The 19,581-nt window shown below is 31.6% G+C and overlaps 1 protein-coding gene across 1 annotated transcript in view; it reads right to left on the minus strand.

The window, feature by feature from the left end:
* The window catches only part of LOC139516285 (zonadhesin-like), a 119,336-nt gene that overhangs the window by 70,055 nt on the left and 29,700 nt on the right, over positions 1-19,581 (minus strand). Inside the window, exons 28-42 of the mRNA XM_071306290.1 lie at positions 19,246-19,539; positions 18,237-18,347; positions 17,315-17,559; positions 15,385-15,689; positions 14,238-14,533; positions 13,737-13,939; positions 12,457-12,646; positions 11,086-11,184; positions 5,610-5,681; positions 4,322-4,417; positions 4,083-4,154; positions 2,692-2,787; positions 2,119-2,190; positions 332-427; positions 34-105 (exon numbers count right to left, since the gene is read on the minus strand). Of these exons, the coding sequence (XP_071162391.1) occupies positions 34-105; positions 332-427; positions 2,119-2,190; positions 2,692-2,787; positions 4,083-4,154; positions 4,322-4,417; positions 5,610-5,681; positions 11,086-11,184; positions 12,457-12,646; positions 13,737-13,939; positions 14,238-14,533; positions 15,385-15,689; positions 17,315-17,559; positions 18,237-18,347; positions 19,246-19,539 (2,319 nt within the window). The remainder of the gene's footprint in view (positions 1-33; positions 106-331; positions 428-2,118; positions 2,191-2,691; positions 2,788-4,082; positions 4,155-4,321; positions 4,418-5,609; positions 5,682-11,085; positions 11,185-12,456; positions 12,647-13,736; positions 13,940-14,237; positions 14,534-15,384; positions 15,690-17,314; positions 17,560-18,236; positions 18,348-19,245; positions 19,540-19,581) is intronic.

A 19,581-nucleotide genomic window follows, 5' to 3' on the forward strand; every position in this document is an offset into this window, starting at 1 on the left:
TAATTGAAACAGTAATGAACTTAGTCAATATACCTTTTGGTTTGCATTTTCCGTTGAAAGTACAAACAAATCCTCTCTTACATTTTCGCTTGCATGGTGTCTTTGCTAAAAAAATATTTATTGAGATTTTAAATATTCAAAAACACAGCAAAACCAATGCAGAGAAAAATAGTTTTATATAATACATTTTCAATTATAATTGCAATGACACAACTCTCCAATGAAAATCACAATTTATAAAAGTAAACCATTAAAGGTCAAAGTAAAGTCTTCAAAACCTTTAACACAATGAGCAGCAAGCTATTAAGGGTCCCAGAGGTGAGAGACTTACTTTTACATGTTCCTAGTTTTGTCCTGTAGGAACCTTTCTTGCATCTGCATTTTCCTTTACGACACCTTTCATTGATCCTACACTTTCGTTTACATGCTGTCAACAAAAAAAATCATAAAGAATTTGAAATAACGGTTAATCTTCCGTAAAACGGTTCATTTGTACCTGTAGATGTGATTTAATACTTTTAAAAGATTCATTTTATTCTTGGGTAACAAGTTACTGGCATGATTTTTAACTAACTGTTTAAAAATTTCCGTTTATAAATTTTGGAATTATACTGAAACTCAGGTTTTATCTCCCTCAGGCAAAGTAAGCCTTATATGGATTTGACATTTTTTCTTGTTCCTTTTGGATTACAGTTCTGCAACGTTTTCGATACTTATATATCCTTGAATTTCAAATATTCGACTTTGAGCGTTCCCGATTCATGTCAATCCAAAAAAGCACTTCGGACAAATCAAAGTTATAACGTGTTAATTTCACATTTTTTGCCTTTTCGTAGATTTTTTATTTCGCCAATTTCGCCAATTTCTGTAAACAAAGCCTTACGAAAATTTGTAATTCGTTGAGTATTGAAGTCTGTAACCACGGAACCTACGAAATTGGTATCTAACGAATAATGATGAATCAAAGGTATACTTGATATATCATTCCGAATACATATCTGTAATCATATCCAGTGTATAAAGCAATAATAATTTAATAACAGGCCGTGTTCTCATTGGCCTAAACTCGGTGTTGTGTTAGTGTAATTCACACGTAAATTAACACAATTACGTTCCAGTTACATGTAGTTTAAATCATGTTTTCTCTACAAGCAGTCGATAGTCAATGTAGAACTGGTGTGGTTCAGTGTTTACCAAACAAGGTATTTAGATCATGCATTTTACCATGTACATTTAATAAAGAAACGTTTTGTTAATAAATTTGATATTTATATCAAATATCTATGTAATTATGTTACCGAACTATTTGTCTAAACTCGATACATAAATTGATTTGATATTTGAAAAAAAACTAAGTAGCCTTATTAGGGAGCAACAATTAAACTACATGCGGGAAGGGGGGTAATGGTTTTTATGTTCGAAACAGAATAATTTTTGTCGCGCTTAGCATATTTGCCACTGATAAATCAACGATTTACTCATAAATGCGTTACTAAAACACCCTAAACATCTCGATCGTTCTTCTTCGGTTATAGCCTACGTGATGTATTGCGATAAAATTGGCAGATTCAGATGAAGGCAGATTCCGGGGGGTTGGAATCCCCTTTTTCAGACGATCAATGTTTGGAACCAAATGCGTTTAAAAAGGCCTTTATCCGCCTCTGGTAATCGAGACATCTTTAGTATCTTTAATATAGGTACAAATCATCAAAATGGCTTTCATCACTTCTAAAAAAGTTGTCCAAGAAATTTTAATTCGATTCTATTTAATAAACATTTAAATGACATATAGTTTATAAGTGTGAACAAAACTTATGCACAAGTAACTAAACAAGGTGTATAGATGTGAACAAAATTAATGTGAAACCAGTGTACATTACATTTAACTTATTGTTAACATTTTTACTGTACATGGCGTTTGGTGTTAACACGGCCACAGTTAGTTATTTCTATGTCATTTAGTCTCTGGATATATGTGGTTGATGGCGAAAATGGCCTTTTAATTAAGAATAATTACCAATAATTTAGAAAATATATTTCTTGAATATAATTCTGTCAAATTTTTATTAATAACTACTACAATTTCATTAAAACAGTAAGTGAACTAATGAAATATACCTTTTGGTTTGCATTTTCCTTGGAAGCTACAAGCAAATCCACTCTTACATTTTGGTTTGCATGGTGTCTTTGCTGAAAAAATAATTATTGAGATTTAAAATATTAAAAAAACATAGGAAAACCAAAGCAGATAAAAATACGTGTATTTAATAAATGTAAGATTTTTCAACATTTCTAATTATAATTTGACTAGTATAGGTATAGGAAGATGACGTATGAATGCCAATGCGCAATGTTCCGTACAAATCACAATTTCTGAAATTAAACCATTATTGGTCAAAGGAAGATTTTCAACACGGAGCCTTGGCTCACATCGAACAACTGCCTATTACGGGTCCCAAAAATAACTAGTGTAAATCCATTCAAACAGTAGTATCTATTTACAAAAACAAGAAACGAGAAACAATGATGAACATGATGCTATAATTTTCTGTCTAATTTTATTAGTCCATATGATAAATATGGGATTGATTGGTCAATATTTTTTTCAAACAGCTAAATTAACATAACCTTAGTCATTTATTTTAGATACTTACTTTTACATATTAAGAGTCCCAGAGGTGAGAGACTTACTTTTACATCTTCTTAGTTTTGTCCTATAGGAACCTTTCTTGCATCTGCATTTTCCTTTAACACACCTTTCATTGATTCTGCACTTTCGTTTACATCCTGGCAACAAAATTATTATAGAACACATATATTAATCGGAAATCTGTAAAAGTTTAGTTTATTATCTGATTATACGTCCGTGGATGCAATGCCATTATAAATTTGGTTTTTCATCTCGAATAAATCAGATGTTTCAGAAAGTGGACATACATATTTTTTATAACAATAGTTAGAATATGTATAGAAAATAAAATAAAAATTTGAAAGAAGCAGATACACATTAACATGTCACAATGTGGAAGTCAAAATATTTTGATAAATTCAAGTCAAATACAACAGAACTACATCATATCGTCTATTAAAACAAATTTCACGTACTGTAAACGTAATACATGCATGTTCACCTTTTTCTGTTGGGATAAGGAAAGGTTGTATTGTAATAAAACGATCCCATATTTTGTTTTCTATATATTATATATATATATATGTATACAAACGAGTCTAAATTGAAAACTACGTTCAAACCTATGATTGCGTTGGATAAAAACCGCTATTTTTATACGTGTGCATGAAAAACAAATTTCGTTGTAGAAGGTTAAAAAAACAGCACAAACAACATTTTCCAAAAGACCAAAAAAGTGAAAAATTATATTTAAACAAAACGCATTTGACTAACAGGTCGAACAACTGAAGTTCTTTAACCCTGCTGACTGCCATTGGCGATTGCCAAATAAAATTGATCACAAGATGTAACAAAATGGATCTTAATATCAATTTAATACTAAACAGAATTTTGTTTTACTTGTGGCCACGATGTTATGTCACAAACATAAGGTGTCAATATTTTTTTAGTACACCAGATCCGGATTTCGACAATAAATGTCTTTTCAGTGATGTTAGGGATCGAAACGGTATTTGGAAGGCCATATAAAGAGTACCCTCATTTAAAAAAAAAGTACCCTCATTTTTAGATAGACTCTTTAATTCTAAGAGCCAATATAGCATGAACGAATCATATTAACCGGAGGGAAAATATGATACAAGCCCAAACGAAAAAATATAAACGAGTCTAAATTGAAAACTACGTTCAAACCTATGATTGCGTTGGATAAAAAAAGCAATTTTTAATTACGTGTGCATGTAAAACAAATTTCGTTGCAGAAGGGTCATATATATATATATATAGTATTTAGTATAGTTGATAATTGAGGTTGAAGGCAAAAATGTCCTTTTAAAAATGAACCATTGACACTATAAAACATTTATTTATTTGAACATGATTCTGTGGATTTGAATGAAACAACAATATACTTTAAGCTTTTTTACTATTCTGTCAGTACCGTAAGTAAATATACCTTTTGGTTTGCATTTTCCACGGAAACTACAAACAAATCCACTTTTACATTTTGGTTTGCATGGTGTCTTTGCTAAACAATATAAGTTAAAAAATCATTATTTAAAAACATAGCAAAACCAAAGCATAACAAATATATTGATATGATGCATATATTAATGTTTTTTAACCACCCAAATATATTTGGATTTCATGCTATAATTTCTTTATATGATGTTTATAAATTAATTAGACACTTACTTTTACATACTCCTAATTTTGTTCTGACTAAACCTTTGTTGCATCTACATTTTCCTCTGAAACATCTTTCGTTCTTCTTACATTTTCGTTTACACCCTGAAAGCATAAAATAATATGATGACAATATTCCTTGTGATCCCAAACGAGCTTGTTTGCATATTAAGGAAGTTCGTTTCTAAGTTTCAAAATAACCAGCTTTTTTTTTCACTAGTATATATTTATAGGGGTTTACTAAAGGAATAAAAAAAAACAATATATAGGTCAATGTGCTTGCTTTCTAGATATAAGCCATTGAAATTTTGGCGGAAACATGTTTTCTCTTGATTTTTCAACATTGACAAGTTAAAGTTCTCATAAACTTTTAAAAAAGAACAGAGATATAATACTTTTACCGATGGCTTATACATATAAAAGATTTATAAAAAGAAAAATGGAAAACAATGGGGAATTTATTTTAAGGCATTCAAATGGATAAAACCAGAGGATTTCTCGAATCTGACAAAAATCGTAAAACATGACAAGCAAACATCCTTAATGTCAGTTTTTAGTTGAATTATTATGTTTTTGTTGCACCGTATCGAACTATATATCTCTCTTTACGGTGTATTAACCTAGAGAAATGATATTATGAAAGCAACGTGTAGTAAATATAATTGTTTACAAATTTATACTTTAAAACATAAAGAATATCATTTTCTCCGAATTAACAGGAATTAAACACAATCAATTTTAAAAATGCACTAAATAGGTTGCACCAATGTCCCATGTTAGGGAGTTGGTGCCTTTATACTAGTTTAACATCGCCACATTCTGTATTTGTCTTTCCCAAGAATCTGTAATTCATGATCATTTGTTGTCGTTTGTTGCTGTGTTACATATTTGTTTTTCGTTAATTACTTTGTATATACATTATCAGTTAGTTTTCTCGTTTGCCTCGTTTACAATCATATCACAGTTAGTATTTTTATATCTACATGAAGAAATCTTTGTCTTTCGGTCTATGAATAGTTCTCTAATATGCAATCATGAAACGTCCGCCTATTTGCAAAATACGGTCTTTTACATAATGTAATTGGAAACCATAATGTTATTTTATATCGTGAAATGCATAACTGTGAAAATAAAAATGCATGTTTAGTATGATTCTGTACGTATCCTATTTTATTTCTACATCTGTGTCATTTGGTTTCTTGTGGACAGTTGTCTCGTGGGAAATCATCTTCTGTTTTTTTATATTAACCACGCTCATCTTTTTTGTTCATCAATTTTAATAATGAGTTGTATATACCTTTCGGTTTGCATTTTCCAAAGAGACTACAAACAAATCCTCTCTTACACTTTGGCTTACATGGTATTTTTACTGAAAACAAAATCGATGATATAAAACAATAAGGCAGTAATATCGTATAAGAAACTTGATTGATGTCTCTGACTTTGAATGCTAATATCAAGCGTGTTTTTGTATTTCAAAATTTGATTTTGATTTGGTTTTTTTTACATTTGACCTTACACTTTTTCACATACTGCAATCACAAAAATAAAACAAAAATAACAAAATAACAAAATAAATCGCGTGGTGATAATATCCTTGTTTATCGCTATTGTGTGCACTTTTATGGAACGCCACAGCTGTCTTATGTGGAACTCTGATATAACTTTATGTTGTTTTATTATAACTTTGAAGTTACGTATAGTAATGCTGTTATGATTTAACTCAATATGGAATAGTCATTACTAAATGATGTTTCGATATTACACTATATGGTTTCGTATTGACTCAATATGGTTTTGTCATTACTCAATATGGTTTCACCATTATTTAATATGGTTGTGTCATTAGTCAATGTGGTTTAACATAACTTGATTTTATGTGACTTAACGTAATGTAGTTGTTTCATTACATGATGTGGTTGTGTTATTTCGTAATGATTATTTGTCTATTCTTTATATGGTTTTAACATTACGTAATGATGTTTTAAAATTTGACAATTTTACACTACTTGATGTGTTTGTTTCATTTTTTGATGTGGTCTAGTCATTCTTTGATGTGGTCCTGTCATTTTTTGATGTTGTTATCCCATTACTTGATGAGGTAAAACCACGTGACCAATTCGGAAAAACATGTTCTATTTTTAGATAGATTTCCATGTTGTATGTGCACTGAATGAGTGTGGCCACCCATCGAATTAGTGTTCAAATTAAAGTTCGGGCTACTGTTTGAGTTAATCTTTGAGTTAGTTTTCAAATTCAAGTCATACTTAGAATTAAAGTTCTACTTAGCATTGAGTTTCGAGTTGGACTTCGAGTTTGAGTCACATTTAAAGGCAGAGTTATAGTTACAACTTTGAATTTGAGTCACTTCTTGAGGTAGAGTTTGAGTAAGATCGAATTAAAGTCTCATTTAGATTAATTAAGATTTCGAGTTGAAATTCGAGCTATTTTATATGTCATTTTGAGTTCGTAACTAAATTTTCTATCGCGGAACAAGTGTTTGCTCGGGGTTCCGAAAACAGGGCTCCGGGGTATGTGTACTAAATAATCAATGTTACAGTATACAAAACGCAACATAGGAGTTGAAATAAAGTAAGATATGATGTGATTGCCAATGAGAAAACTATCCACCAGTTTAAATGCAGTGGATGTTAGAAATCATATACATGTATAGGCAACACAGGCACTTGTCTCAGAATGGTTTTTAAGGTATATAGGAATAGGCAACCGTACAGCCTTCAACACTCCGCATTGTCAGCTACAAAAGGCCACCATGCACTATGTGAAAAAAAAATCAAACGAAAAAGGTAATGGTCTAATTTACAAAAAAAAACAAATATGACACATATATGTATACAAAGACAACAATTGAACTCCATGCTCCTGACTCTGGGCAGGTACATAAAGAAAGTGCACGTGGCGGGGTTTACGTATGTGAGCGATAAATCCTAACCTATACATCGTAACAGCACAACACGATAAAAAGATGTAAACTAGACACTCCACTCATTTAAGCGCTTATACTTCCAAAATGACAAAGTTCATTTTTTCTCCCAAAAGGGGAAAAAGAATAAAAAGAAAAAACCCGACCACATGCACACCTTCAATACATGTACAAACAGCCAGCAGAGTGATAAATTCTTCGCATTCAAACTGTAGGAGAAGTTATTTAGAAACGCCCTACTTATGCAAGTCAATTTCCCCAACACTGGCAAAGTTCAACTTTCTCCCAAACTGAGAGCATATATTAATAAAAATTAAACCCTGACCACATGCAGCACACCTTTAATATATGTACAAACATACAGTAAAGAGAAAACTTCCTTGATTTCAAACTGTTGGAGGAGTTATGCGGAATAACTATATACCCATAATGAGACGAACAGTCGGACGGAAGGACAGAGGTTAAACACTATGCCCCCCAACTGTCAGTTGCGGTAAGGGGTCATCCATAATTGTCAACCATTTTCCAAAGTGTACAAAACGTACACTTTTTCAGACCCCCCACCCTCCCTCAAAAAGTGTACATCAACCATTTTCAGATTTCAAGAGAAGAATCAGTCATTCTTAATAAAAAGAAGATCCTGTCTATTATATTTTAGTTTAATATAGAAATTTGCATTGAAAAAAAACTAAAACATATCTGACTGTTTTATTTGATGACATCTATCTGTGATGCTTGTGTTTTGTCAGAATAAAGAGTACAAAGATTAGTGTTTCCCGTATCACACAGTGGGAACTTGATGATGGTAACTCTAATAAAAAAAGGCACCTAGAGCATGCAAAAGATTAACAAAAGGGCACATAAATTATGCTTAGAATCAAAGAAAGGGAAAAACATGGTTATATTGCATTTGTAAAGTATGGACTGACAGTTGTTGATGGAATCAGAGTTCAAGACAGCAATCAATAACAGTGTAATGTTTTAAAAACATTTTGAGTTTTTAAATTTCCCGCCTGTATTTCTATTTAAAAGGTCCCTGTAAATATACCATTCATGGCACTATTATCGTTAATGTATATATACTGTAACGTGTACATATATTGGATATTTTTTAAGTTAAGGTTAAACTTCATATGGAGATGCTCCTAATTAAAAGAAGCTTATACTAAGAAAAATAAGTTTACTTCCGGTTTACTGGTTTACTATTTTGGAATGCATTACAAGGAAATTAATCGAAGGACCAGTTTAAAATCTTTTCACAAAATGGCGTCTTGTCAAAATCAAAACATTCAAAGAATTTAGTGTTTCCATCAATTTTGTTTATTAAACAGAGTAAAACGATACTAGTATCGATCAATAATAAAGCAGGTGAAATTGACAATCGGGGGTACTGAGAAATGCTTGCAAACTTTTTGTTTAAATAATTTTACTAGTTCACATTTTTGAAAGATTTAGTTTTCATATGATATGATCTTTTAATCGTTCAATCCCGATTGATTAGAATTATGATATCGAAATCAATATCATCAAGTGAAAATAATAAAGATAAAATAAGAAGAGAAACACACCCAAGCCTATTCTCGATTTTATAAATCGACTTTCTCACGGAAACGATATAAATTCCGGAAATAAAAAAAAAGCGTACGGTAAAAATGTTGATTTTTTAACCCCCTCCCCCCAAGTGTACGTTTTGTACACTTTGGAAAATGGTTGACAATTATGGATGACCCCTAAAGGTACAGTGACTTAAAAAACAATTGGCTATCTTAATAGATCGGTATGACTGGGTAATTTTAATCCATCGGGGGATCTCGGGTTCCCCAGAAAGCTAAGGAGATTCTGCTCAACGTGTGGCAAACGTCGTGTTATTCGCGAAATAACAAAGCGAGTGATTTGATTTTTTTTTTTTGGTAGTTCACATTCGAGTAAAAGATGACGGTATTATAATTACGACAACTGGAACATGATCGTCGTAACATGTGAAACTAATATTCAAAAAAGTTTTTTTTTCAATTAATGCGAGGTAGATCAGAGAATTCAACTGATTAAAAATAAAAGATTGATATTCGTATATATCTTCAAATGATCATTCACTCTAACGCTAAACAAAATTCGGATAATTCTTATTTAATAGTATTGATGCTTTGTCGCTTAGTCCGAGCCCCCCCCCCCCCCCCCCCCCCCCCCCCCATCCCCGATTTTCCTGTAACTTAAGTGTGAGTTGATTTCAATTATCTCATTTGTTAACACTTTTAAAAGTATTAGTCTTTTAATTTTTTCGAGCCTGTGACATAATTGTAGCGACAGTTGGACACAACAATGTCGTCGATAGTGGCGTCATTTCGGGACCTTTTTAGCTTACTATGGGGTATGGGTTTTGCTCATTTTTGAAAACCATACAGTTTTGATTTAGTTAAATAAAACCGAATTAAACTGTTTTGACATGATAAATTTATTACCTCTATGAAGTGTTTTAAAACTTGTATAGAAGTTGTTCCTCAATATCAAGAAATAGCATCTACAGAAAAAACCTTTTTAAATTTGACCGATGAATGTACGGCCGATCAACATTACGCTTTAAACTGAAAGCAGCAATATCAGGCGAGACACAGCGTTCCGAGGAATATTTTACAAATTTATTATAATACTGCTTCTATTTGAGAACTTCGGATGAAATAACAGGACCAAGTGGTTTGGGGATATCCCAATTATGTCCGAAATCCGAAATACTGTAAACATTTTAGTATTTTTTTATTATTATTGTCTGCCGATCCCCTTTTTTATACCAAATAATTCTAAATAACCACTCGAACTTTAATTTGAACTTTAACTTTGGCGATACCCATTCAAAGTACATTAAGCAAATGACATATGGAAATCTATCTAAAAATAGACCAGGTTTTTCCGAATTGGTCAGTTAGAAAGGAACATTGGGTTACGAAAGCTCTTTAATACAAAGTATAACGTTAGCGCATCCCCCCTTTTTTCTCTATGTATGCACGGTGATACTTTAAAGATGCATTAACACCTCAAGAGTAAAAATTTTAAAAAATAATACTATTTTATATCTTTAATGTCACAAGTGTCATAATCTATCAAAATATCGATTATTTCTTTCCCGGTATTTTTACACCGAAAAGGGGAAAAATCGATCTGAATCAATTCAGTGTTTAAATGTCACCGCGTAAGGACTTGAATATCATTTATCTATAAGGATCGCATTGACACACCCCGTTAAAATTTATTGATCTCTTTAAAACTTGGCATATTTATTTTTAGAAATCCCATGAATACCAAGATTGCTGTTTCTTGTTTTTAAAATGATTACAACATTTAAAAAAAATGACAAGATAGTTGACTTTTGGTGTGGCCACGGTTTGATTATATGTCACTTCTGTTGTTTTTTTTTTATTATAAAAGGGCACATTTAAAGAAAGAAACAGCTGTTACGGGAATGATAACATCTTTGTCAACCAAATACAACTTTATTTTCATTCATTTGTCTAGTTCTTTGGGGTGCGCCAGGCTCTTGAAGTTGGACGTTCAAACGCCATCTTTGAATGCTGACCGTTACCATGGTAACCAGGTGGGGTTTCTGAGACACCAGAAATTAAAACTTTGGGTGATATTATGGATGATGAAAATAAGTTCTGGGTAAGAAAGTTTCTAGACTAAAATCTAAATAATTTCAAATTTCATTGATTTTTATATGACTAAATAGCCGATTTACTCAAGAACAGCATTAACCTACCTGCGACATTCTTCATTTATTTTTATATGTACTAATTAGATACAGCTTGTAACATTTATCATATGTTGAGATACTTACTCGTGCATACTCCCAGTTTTGTTCTGACTGAACCTTTCTTGCATCTGCATTTTCCTTTGACACACCTTTCATTGATTTTACACTTTCGGTTACATTTAGCTACAAACATAATAGGAAGTTTTTATTGAGCGCAAATAATTTTCTACAATCTGGTAAGGGAAGAAAACTATCAAAGGCCTACACCCTCCCCGCAGAAAAATATTTTTTTCAAAAAGTTTTGCAATAAAAACAGGGAAAAAAGAGGATACTTTTGAAATTAATGTGTAGTAAGAAGCTATCAAAACTTGGTTGATTGATTTGGAAAATGTATGTTGCTTATGACCTCTTGTACTAATTGTGCTCAAACAACTTCACTATTCTTATGACACATAAACTTCCGATTAATACTTGATTTCAGATTTTTTATAATATATACAATTGACAGTAAATTTGGCAATTCCATGTATTTTTCTGTCAACTAGCCTCAGTTCTTTGGAAGTATATGCGAATTCCCAAGTTTGCTTCTTGATTTGTCTCATTTTATTATGATCAATATCTAACAACTACTGTTGGCTGAATGTATGATTCCCGCGATTGGTAATATTTAAACACAAGCAAATTTTTAAGGAAACATTTGATCCGGAGATTAAAATACTATGGTATATTGAACACATTTATTCTGTATGTGCACTACTCATCAGGCAGCCCTTCGGCTTAGTTTTAACATTAATTATCTCTGTAAAAGTATAAAGTAGATTATTTTATATTTGTCGTGTTTACCTTGCTTCAGCAAACAATTATCAAGTTTAATAAGGCTCTGATATATCGAATGTTAAGTAATGTTATTAACCGGCAAAAGACATTTATTTTTGATACATTTTGTGCGTTCAAAGTACGTTTCATAATTTATCCTCATCAGGAAGGTTCAAATTAATCATTTAAAAACCAGCAAGCGTAGAACCCTTAGGATCTAAAAAAATAAACACATTCCTCTAAGATCAACTTTTGGTTTGCTAACCCAGAAATAGACAACCTTAGCTGTAGAAACAACACATTTTGGAAAATTTTAGTCCTCAATGCTTTTCAACTTCATTATTTGGTCTTTTTAACTTTATTCGAGCGTCACTGATAAGTCCTTTTTAGACGACACGTGCGTCTACACACAAATTCAATCCTGGTATTTATGTTATTTGCATGAGGGGAGGCGGGCTTAACTTATAGCCGACTATGCGGTATGGACTTTGCTGATTGTTGAAGGTCTATAGTTGTTAATTTGTGTGTCATTTTGGTCTCTTATGGAGAGTTGTCTAATTGGTAATCATACCACATCTTCTTTTTTATATAAAGTTGAGCCGTTAGAAAATGTGAACTTACATATTTGAATATACTTACGAGTGCATACATCCACACCATTTCCCTTGAATTTCCTTTTACAGATACATCTATATTGACCTCGTCTAAGACGACATTTAGCATTTTGATGACAAAGTTGATTTTTAACAACTGTCAAATTCGGTTTCCCGTTTTCACTGGAACATTTGGTTACAATAGTGCAGTCTGATGAAGTAAATTGCTTTCCAAGCTGAGAAAAAAAAATGATTAAATCAATGGACTACAAGAAAATCTGAATGAATTTGAAAGAAAATTATATATCACTCTAATCGTAACAATATTTTATTTTTCAAAACTTAGACGTATCTCTGAATTTTCACAAAATGTTGAGTATATTCATATGAGACAGTTTCGTCAAAAGACACAATCAGACTGAGCGTCCAAGTCATAACCAATGCAGATTTAGTCATAATTAGTATGTTACGGTTTTGAATCTTACTCACGTTTTGATACTAAGGCCATCTATACAACTGCCTTTGACCTACTTGAAATAGTTATCAACATTATGAAGGTACACATATACATGTATGTGTTTAAGACTTTTATCTTATTTCGTATTTTTCAAATACGAAATAAGATAACAGATGTATTATTATTCATTTGCATATGGTCGGTTTCTTTCAGACGCAGCTCGTATTAATAAAAATTATTTGTCTTTATCAAGAACGAATCGATATACATATATATAACATATTATAAAGTGGTTGTCGTGTGTTGATTTGGTTCATAAGTGTTTCTCGCTTCCCGATTTATTCTACATATTTTACCGTTCATTTTTCAATTTTAAATGTTCAAATAAATAACTTGCTAATCGATGAAAGCCAATGCTTTGCGTTTAAGGCAGTACTTTGACCTAAAATCATGATAATAGTTTATTATTTACAAGTTGTGACTTGGATAAAGAGTTGTCTTTTTGACACTCATTCCACATCTTCTTATATCTTTTTTTAACACAAGTGAACATAATTACACTGAACGAATCAAATTGTTCTATGACACAATTTAAATACAAATCAAATAAATAAGGGATGAATTTATAAAAGCAACAATAGTATACCGCTATGATATGTTCAATTATTCTAGAGAGTCAACCATACATGTAACTTTAAACAAACAAAATTTTCGCAAAAAAGAATAATGTACACAGGCAAAAGAACATTATTTTGTTGTAAGGTATACAGTGTAAATGGAGAATGGAAATATTTTTTACAAAATAACTAATTTTGTTGTTCATAGTACGAGAAACTATGTATATACATTGTATGTATATGTTTACATACGGGATAGTATTCTCCCTCTGGTCCGCGACACCCACATTGTTCTTTAGGCACACATTCATTTCCACTAAGAAGAAATCCTGCTTTACATTGACAGCCTTCAGTATTTGGTAATCTGCATGTAAGTGGAGCATCTGGGTCAACGCAAGTTGCTGGACATCCACTGCCAGAACTACTATATTCCATATTCTCTGGACATGTGAGTGCTAAAAATGGAAAATGGGTACAAATGTATTTAAATGTTCCATATAAATTCAGGCATTTCAGAATCAAAGTTTGATTTTATCATAAGACTATTCCACACCGACTGGCAAAACTTTTAAAAGTTTATTTCGGCGTTCGATTTAGCCATTACTTTCTGATAGAAAATAAAGTTTCACATCATTTTTTGTAACTTCATTAAAAATTATATCCACTATCGAATTCAGGTAAATATGTAGTAATCCGTACATTGAGATCAAGAAACGAACATAGTATTCAATTATTAGTAAATCGTTTACATACGACAAAAATCTTTTCTTCGCCAAGTTATTGATAATCCCATATCTTCGCATTGTTCTTCGTAACCCTCCAAAGATTCACAAATGAATCGTTCGAGTTCCGGTGATCCTGCTAGACTACAGTAATCATATAAACAGGATTCATATAAATTGTTGGCCATATCCATATCTTTTTTCGCACAAGACATGAATGGACTTTTGTAATTTTTAGGATTCAATAGACCACAGTATTTGTCGCTAGCAGCTTTTTTAGACTCTTCTGTAGAACATGGATCTTCTAGTACAGGACCAACAACGCACCTGCAATAGCATTCGATCACTCATTAGTTAAAATATTATTAACATGATTAACTCTCATTTTGATTAAATATAATACAAAAAAACAAAAGAACGTTCAAGTACCCGTACTTATGTCAGGTTTTCGGAATTTGTTTTCATATGTTCGGACTCCATGCTGTTTTCCTGCGATACAGGGAAAGCTTTTTTTTCATTCGGTCCCATTACATATTTCCTTAGCATATAAGACTTCAATAGCTAATAAAAGGTCATTTACCCAAGTATAATGTACAAGTCCGAGTCAGCCTTTTTCTCACATTTTTTAATCAAATGTCTCGAAAAGGAGCCCCATAACCTGTCAATATTCTAAGTTTATTTTGTTCCTTAACAAGGGCTCTTCTGTCTAATAGAATGTGTATTTTAAGTTTCGCTTAAATACATCCGTAATACGACAAAAGGATACATCTAAAATAACAAGGAAGATAAATAAATTCATGCTAAAACCATTTAGCTGCATGTCAATATGGTATACATAAAAGTCAAGTTTAGCCTGTGCAGTATGTCTTTTCTATTCCATGTTATGTTGTTTATAATATTGTTTGTTCTTTCTTCGTTTCTAATGTTTAACATGGCATTATCGGTTTCAATTTAAAGTTTTTGCTCTCTTTCATCATATCAATACCCAGTAAAAAAAACTCATCATAGATAATAAAAGTGTATTTTCATGTTTTACCACATTTAAAATAGACAAAAGAGAATAGAAATTAATATTGAGCTTTTATAAAATGGGTAAGTTGCATTTACGTTTCTCCTATACACCAGTATAGAGCACTTTGCAAATTAAATGCTAAATTGTTACTATTGCATTGACTTACTTTTTATCCTTTGTCTCATAGATTCCTGGTACTGTATAGCTTTGTCCAATTAGTTCGAATTTGTCTTTTTTGAGACTAACATCCTCGCCAGTTGCTGTTCTGAAATCGTCTTTCTTGCCGTTACAATCACCGCAAAGTCCAGAGACAATTCCCGAATAACTCTTTGGAACAGATACTGCCACGGTACCGGCACCATTCCATATAATCAATATGTTACATTTTGTTTGCAGCCGTACATATCTACCGGAAGTGGTAATTTCAAAGTTTGTACAAGAGTATGGAGTATAAACTTGAACGTCATTAACCTATTAATACATAGAAACATTATAACATTATAAAAATATGACTAGCAAGAGTAATATCAACAAAAAAACCAACAACGAAGAAATCATTTACATGTCCCAACAGATCACATTCTTATGAGATCCATGAAGAGACACTTATTTTAGAAATGTGCATCTGATGTTGGTACCTTCATTGTTATTACTTAATACTATATTGATCATATATTAGTCTTGAAATGTAAAAACAGTCATGTAGCAAATAATTCGGTACTGTCGTGAAAAAAACCCACTTGTTTAGGTTTTGTCAGGTCGTTTTATATTTGGTGTTGTATTTCATTTGTTTGGCTGCGAGAATCGCTGGAGAAATATTAAATGTTGAATGCGGATCTGATGCAATAGACATTGGTAGTGTCAATGTTATTATTGTTTAAGAAGATTATCTTGGGTTACCTTAAAAATAACGTTTTTTTGAAATAAACTATATATGAACGATTCTTATTCAAGTTGTAACATAATATCATAATATCATTGATAATAAACTATCTGAGGAACAGTAGTTGTCGTCTGTTTGTTTAAATCATACGTGTTTCTCGTTTCCCGTTTTTATATAAATTAGACCTTTGGTTTTCCCGTTTGAATTGTTTTACACTAGTATTTTTTGGGACCCTTTATAGCTTGCTGTTCGGTGTGATCCAATGGTTCCGTGTTAAAAGCCGTACCTTGACCTATAATGATTTACTTTTATAAATTATCTCTTGCATAGAGAGTTGTCTCATTGGCATTCATACCACATCTTCCTATATCTAAATATGCAAATCAATTATAGCGGATCTAACATATACGGTTGATGAGTTGAGTCTCTTAATTTATCTGAACTGAATCTATTCGAAGTTTAACAAAATGGCGTGTAGCATAACAAACTTGCGAAGTTTGATTGTGACAGTGATCTGTCACCGTTTACAGTCAAGAGTTATACTGAAAAATGCAAAGTATGATGTGTTTTGTCTTCTATTTATTATCGAATTGAATTTTAATACAGTTACTTTGTTTTGTCCAAAAGTTGATTCGGATTATTTTGATCTGAGCGTCACTGATGAGTCTTATGTAGATAAAACGCGCGTCTGGCGTATTAAAGTATAAGACTGATACTTTTGTATATTACCATGTCGAATTGTATTATTGTATTGTTTATTGGTGTATTTCTCTGTCCTGAATGTTCTTACAAATTTTTGTACTGTAGTCATGTTTTGTAATGTTGTCCTTTTTAAAATGTTCTGTTCCAAGTAAGGAAAATGGCAGTTGTTATTTGATAGTTCGTTTATGTGTGTGTTACATTAGCGTTTGGTCTTTTGTTTCACTTTAGTGTGTCTGTTGTTTCGTCCTTTTCCTCTTATAGTTGATGTGTTTCCCTCGGTTTTAGTTTGTAACCCGGATTTGTTTTCTCTCAATCGATTTATGACTTTCGAACAACAGTATACTACTGTTGACTTTATGCATGTACATGAAAACCAAAACTTAACATTCTAAATCATATTATCTATATTTGGTTTAATTCCATGACCGAATAGACATAAAGTGACAATATAAGCTATTCAAACGTTTTAAAGTAAACCGTTTTTCATGTTCCTTAAAAATCAGTTACTTACAAATACGACGTTCTTTTTATCTAGCCGAATTGTAGCATCTGCTAACCTGACCAAAACATATTGTGTATATGAGACTTTTGTGTTAGCACCACGGTGTTCATTCTGCACTTGAACTTCAAAACCACCACATTTGTCATTGGATGTTGATTTGACCATGGTATAAGTACATATTCCCATAAAGTGAATGACTTGTCCATCAAAACTCTTATAATGTGGATCTCCACTAGCAATACAGGTACAGGTTCCTGTAGTCAAAGTCAAAAACAAAAATTTTAAAAAATATTCTGTTACTTCATTACATTAATACTATACATTATTATACAGAAAACCAGTTACTTCATTGAAAATGAGTTTCAGGTCGGTCGTACATTGTATTTTGTTATCCTATGTTTCGTTTACTTGTATTTACAAGTTCATTAAGGTGGCATGCTTTAAATTAAAAAAAGAGATTATTTTATATGCGGGAGCTATGCCTTGATATAAATTCAAGTGCATTATTCATAATCACACCAATCATTATACATATATATAATTTCAATCATGGCACCAACGCATTGGCAATTTGTGTTTACGGTATTCTACATTTGTGCCTTTTAACGAGTTTTGAAAATATGAACGTTCCTCAATTGGTTTGTCTTACTTTATACGCTTTAAGAATAAAATAACTGTGTCAAAAAAAAATATTTTGTGTAACCTTACGGAAAGGAACTCACCATAACAGTTTTTTTTAATACATTTTATTTAATAAGACTGACGTATTACTGCATCTTTAATTTCTATTTAGTTACAATACAATATGGTATTTATATGCAGTTCTTGACTTTATTTACATTTAACGCCACAAAAAAAGATTGAATGGTTAAGCACTTCCTTTTCCTTGACTATCTGTTCTACTAAATATATAAAATAATAAATTGTATACCTGTGCAACTATTTACACCGTCTCCGACAAATCCTTTTCTGCATACACATCGACCTCTGTGACATTTGGCATCTGGATGACAAACACTTGATCCACATTTTGGTCCCGTTGCTATTGAAAACATAATTACTTTTCAGTTACTATACATATTTAAAACGTCTATAAAACTTCTGTTAAATGAAATTAATCTACATGTATATTGAAAGTAATAACTAATAATAGCTAATGATTAGAGTAAAAATGTTATGCATATATTTTATTCAAATATTCGACGTTAGTTTGTATATTCCCTAGCGAATGGTTTTTTTACTCTCGTCGAAAAAAATCATTTCCTATCAAATCTGTTATCTTTCTATATAATTCAGTTAGGAAATATTATCTTTACACTTTAGTAACCTTCAACACTTGGCTACTGTTAAACATATACATTATAGTCTAAACGGATGATCGTGTAGATTAATTTCAGTTCTTGTCACGTTTTTTATGTTTTTTGTCATTTGAATTTCCCATGTGATTATGGACTTTCCGATTGGATTTTCCTCTGAGTTCAGTATTTTTGTGATTTTACTTTATACTATGTACTTCTTTATTCAGGGAGAATCAAGTGGTTTTTTTTTCATTATAACTAATCACTTCTCATTTTCATAGATGATTGTTTTAAAGTTAGTTTAAGTAAAAAGTAATCAATAACCGATTTCAATAAATTGATTTACGCTCCCAATGATTTTTTTATTAATATTTTCTTAGATTTAAATAAAGTTTGCCAAAAGTTTATCAAATCATATGACAATTGCATTTGTTTTGGGTTTTTGGCTGTCTCTTGTTTCTAGTTTTTTCCTCATGCATTTGCAAATTTATCTTTCAGTTATAAATGTCACCCTAGTATCTTTTGCCACTTTTTTGTATAAACACAAACTGAAATAAAAATAAATATCAAGACACACGAAGCACATTGCCAAATTATCTTGATAAATGTGACTATGTGCATTCTAAACAGTTTAAGAAATACCTTCACAGACGTATCGAACAGTAACGTATTTGTATGTTCCACCACAAGGATCGCCGTACAAGCCGTTATTTGATGAGACCATGCATGATTTCATTCCATCACAATTTTTTCTTATTATAGGTAAAGGTTTGTTAGAGGAACATGATGTCGTTTTCACTCCTGGGTCTTTACACGTACTCATGTCAGTTCTCCCATATGTTGCCTCTAAAATTCGTATCGTTTTCTTCCTTGGACATGATATTCTACCTTTTAAGCCCTCACAGATTACTTTCTCTATACCAGTTTCTGGCTTCCCTTTGAATACAGATATTTTTATTATTTAAATCTGCAAAGTAT

This window comes from Mytilus edulis, chromosome 3 (assembly GCF_963676685.1).
Source record: "Mytilus edulis chromosome 3, xbMytEdul2.2, whole genome shotgun sequence".
In the NCBI taxonomy this organism is placed as follows: Eukaryota; Metazoa; Mollusca; class Bivalvia; order Mytilida; family Mytilidae; genus Mytilus; species Mytilus edulis.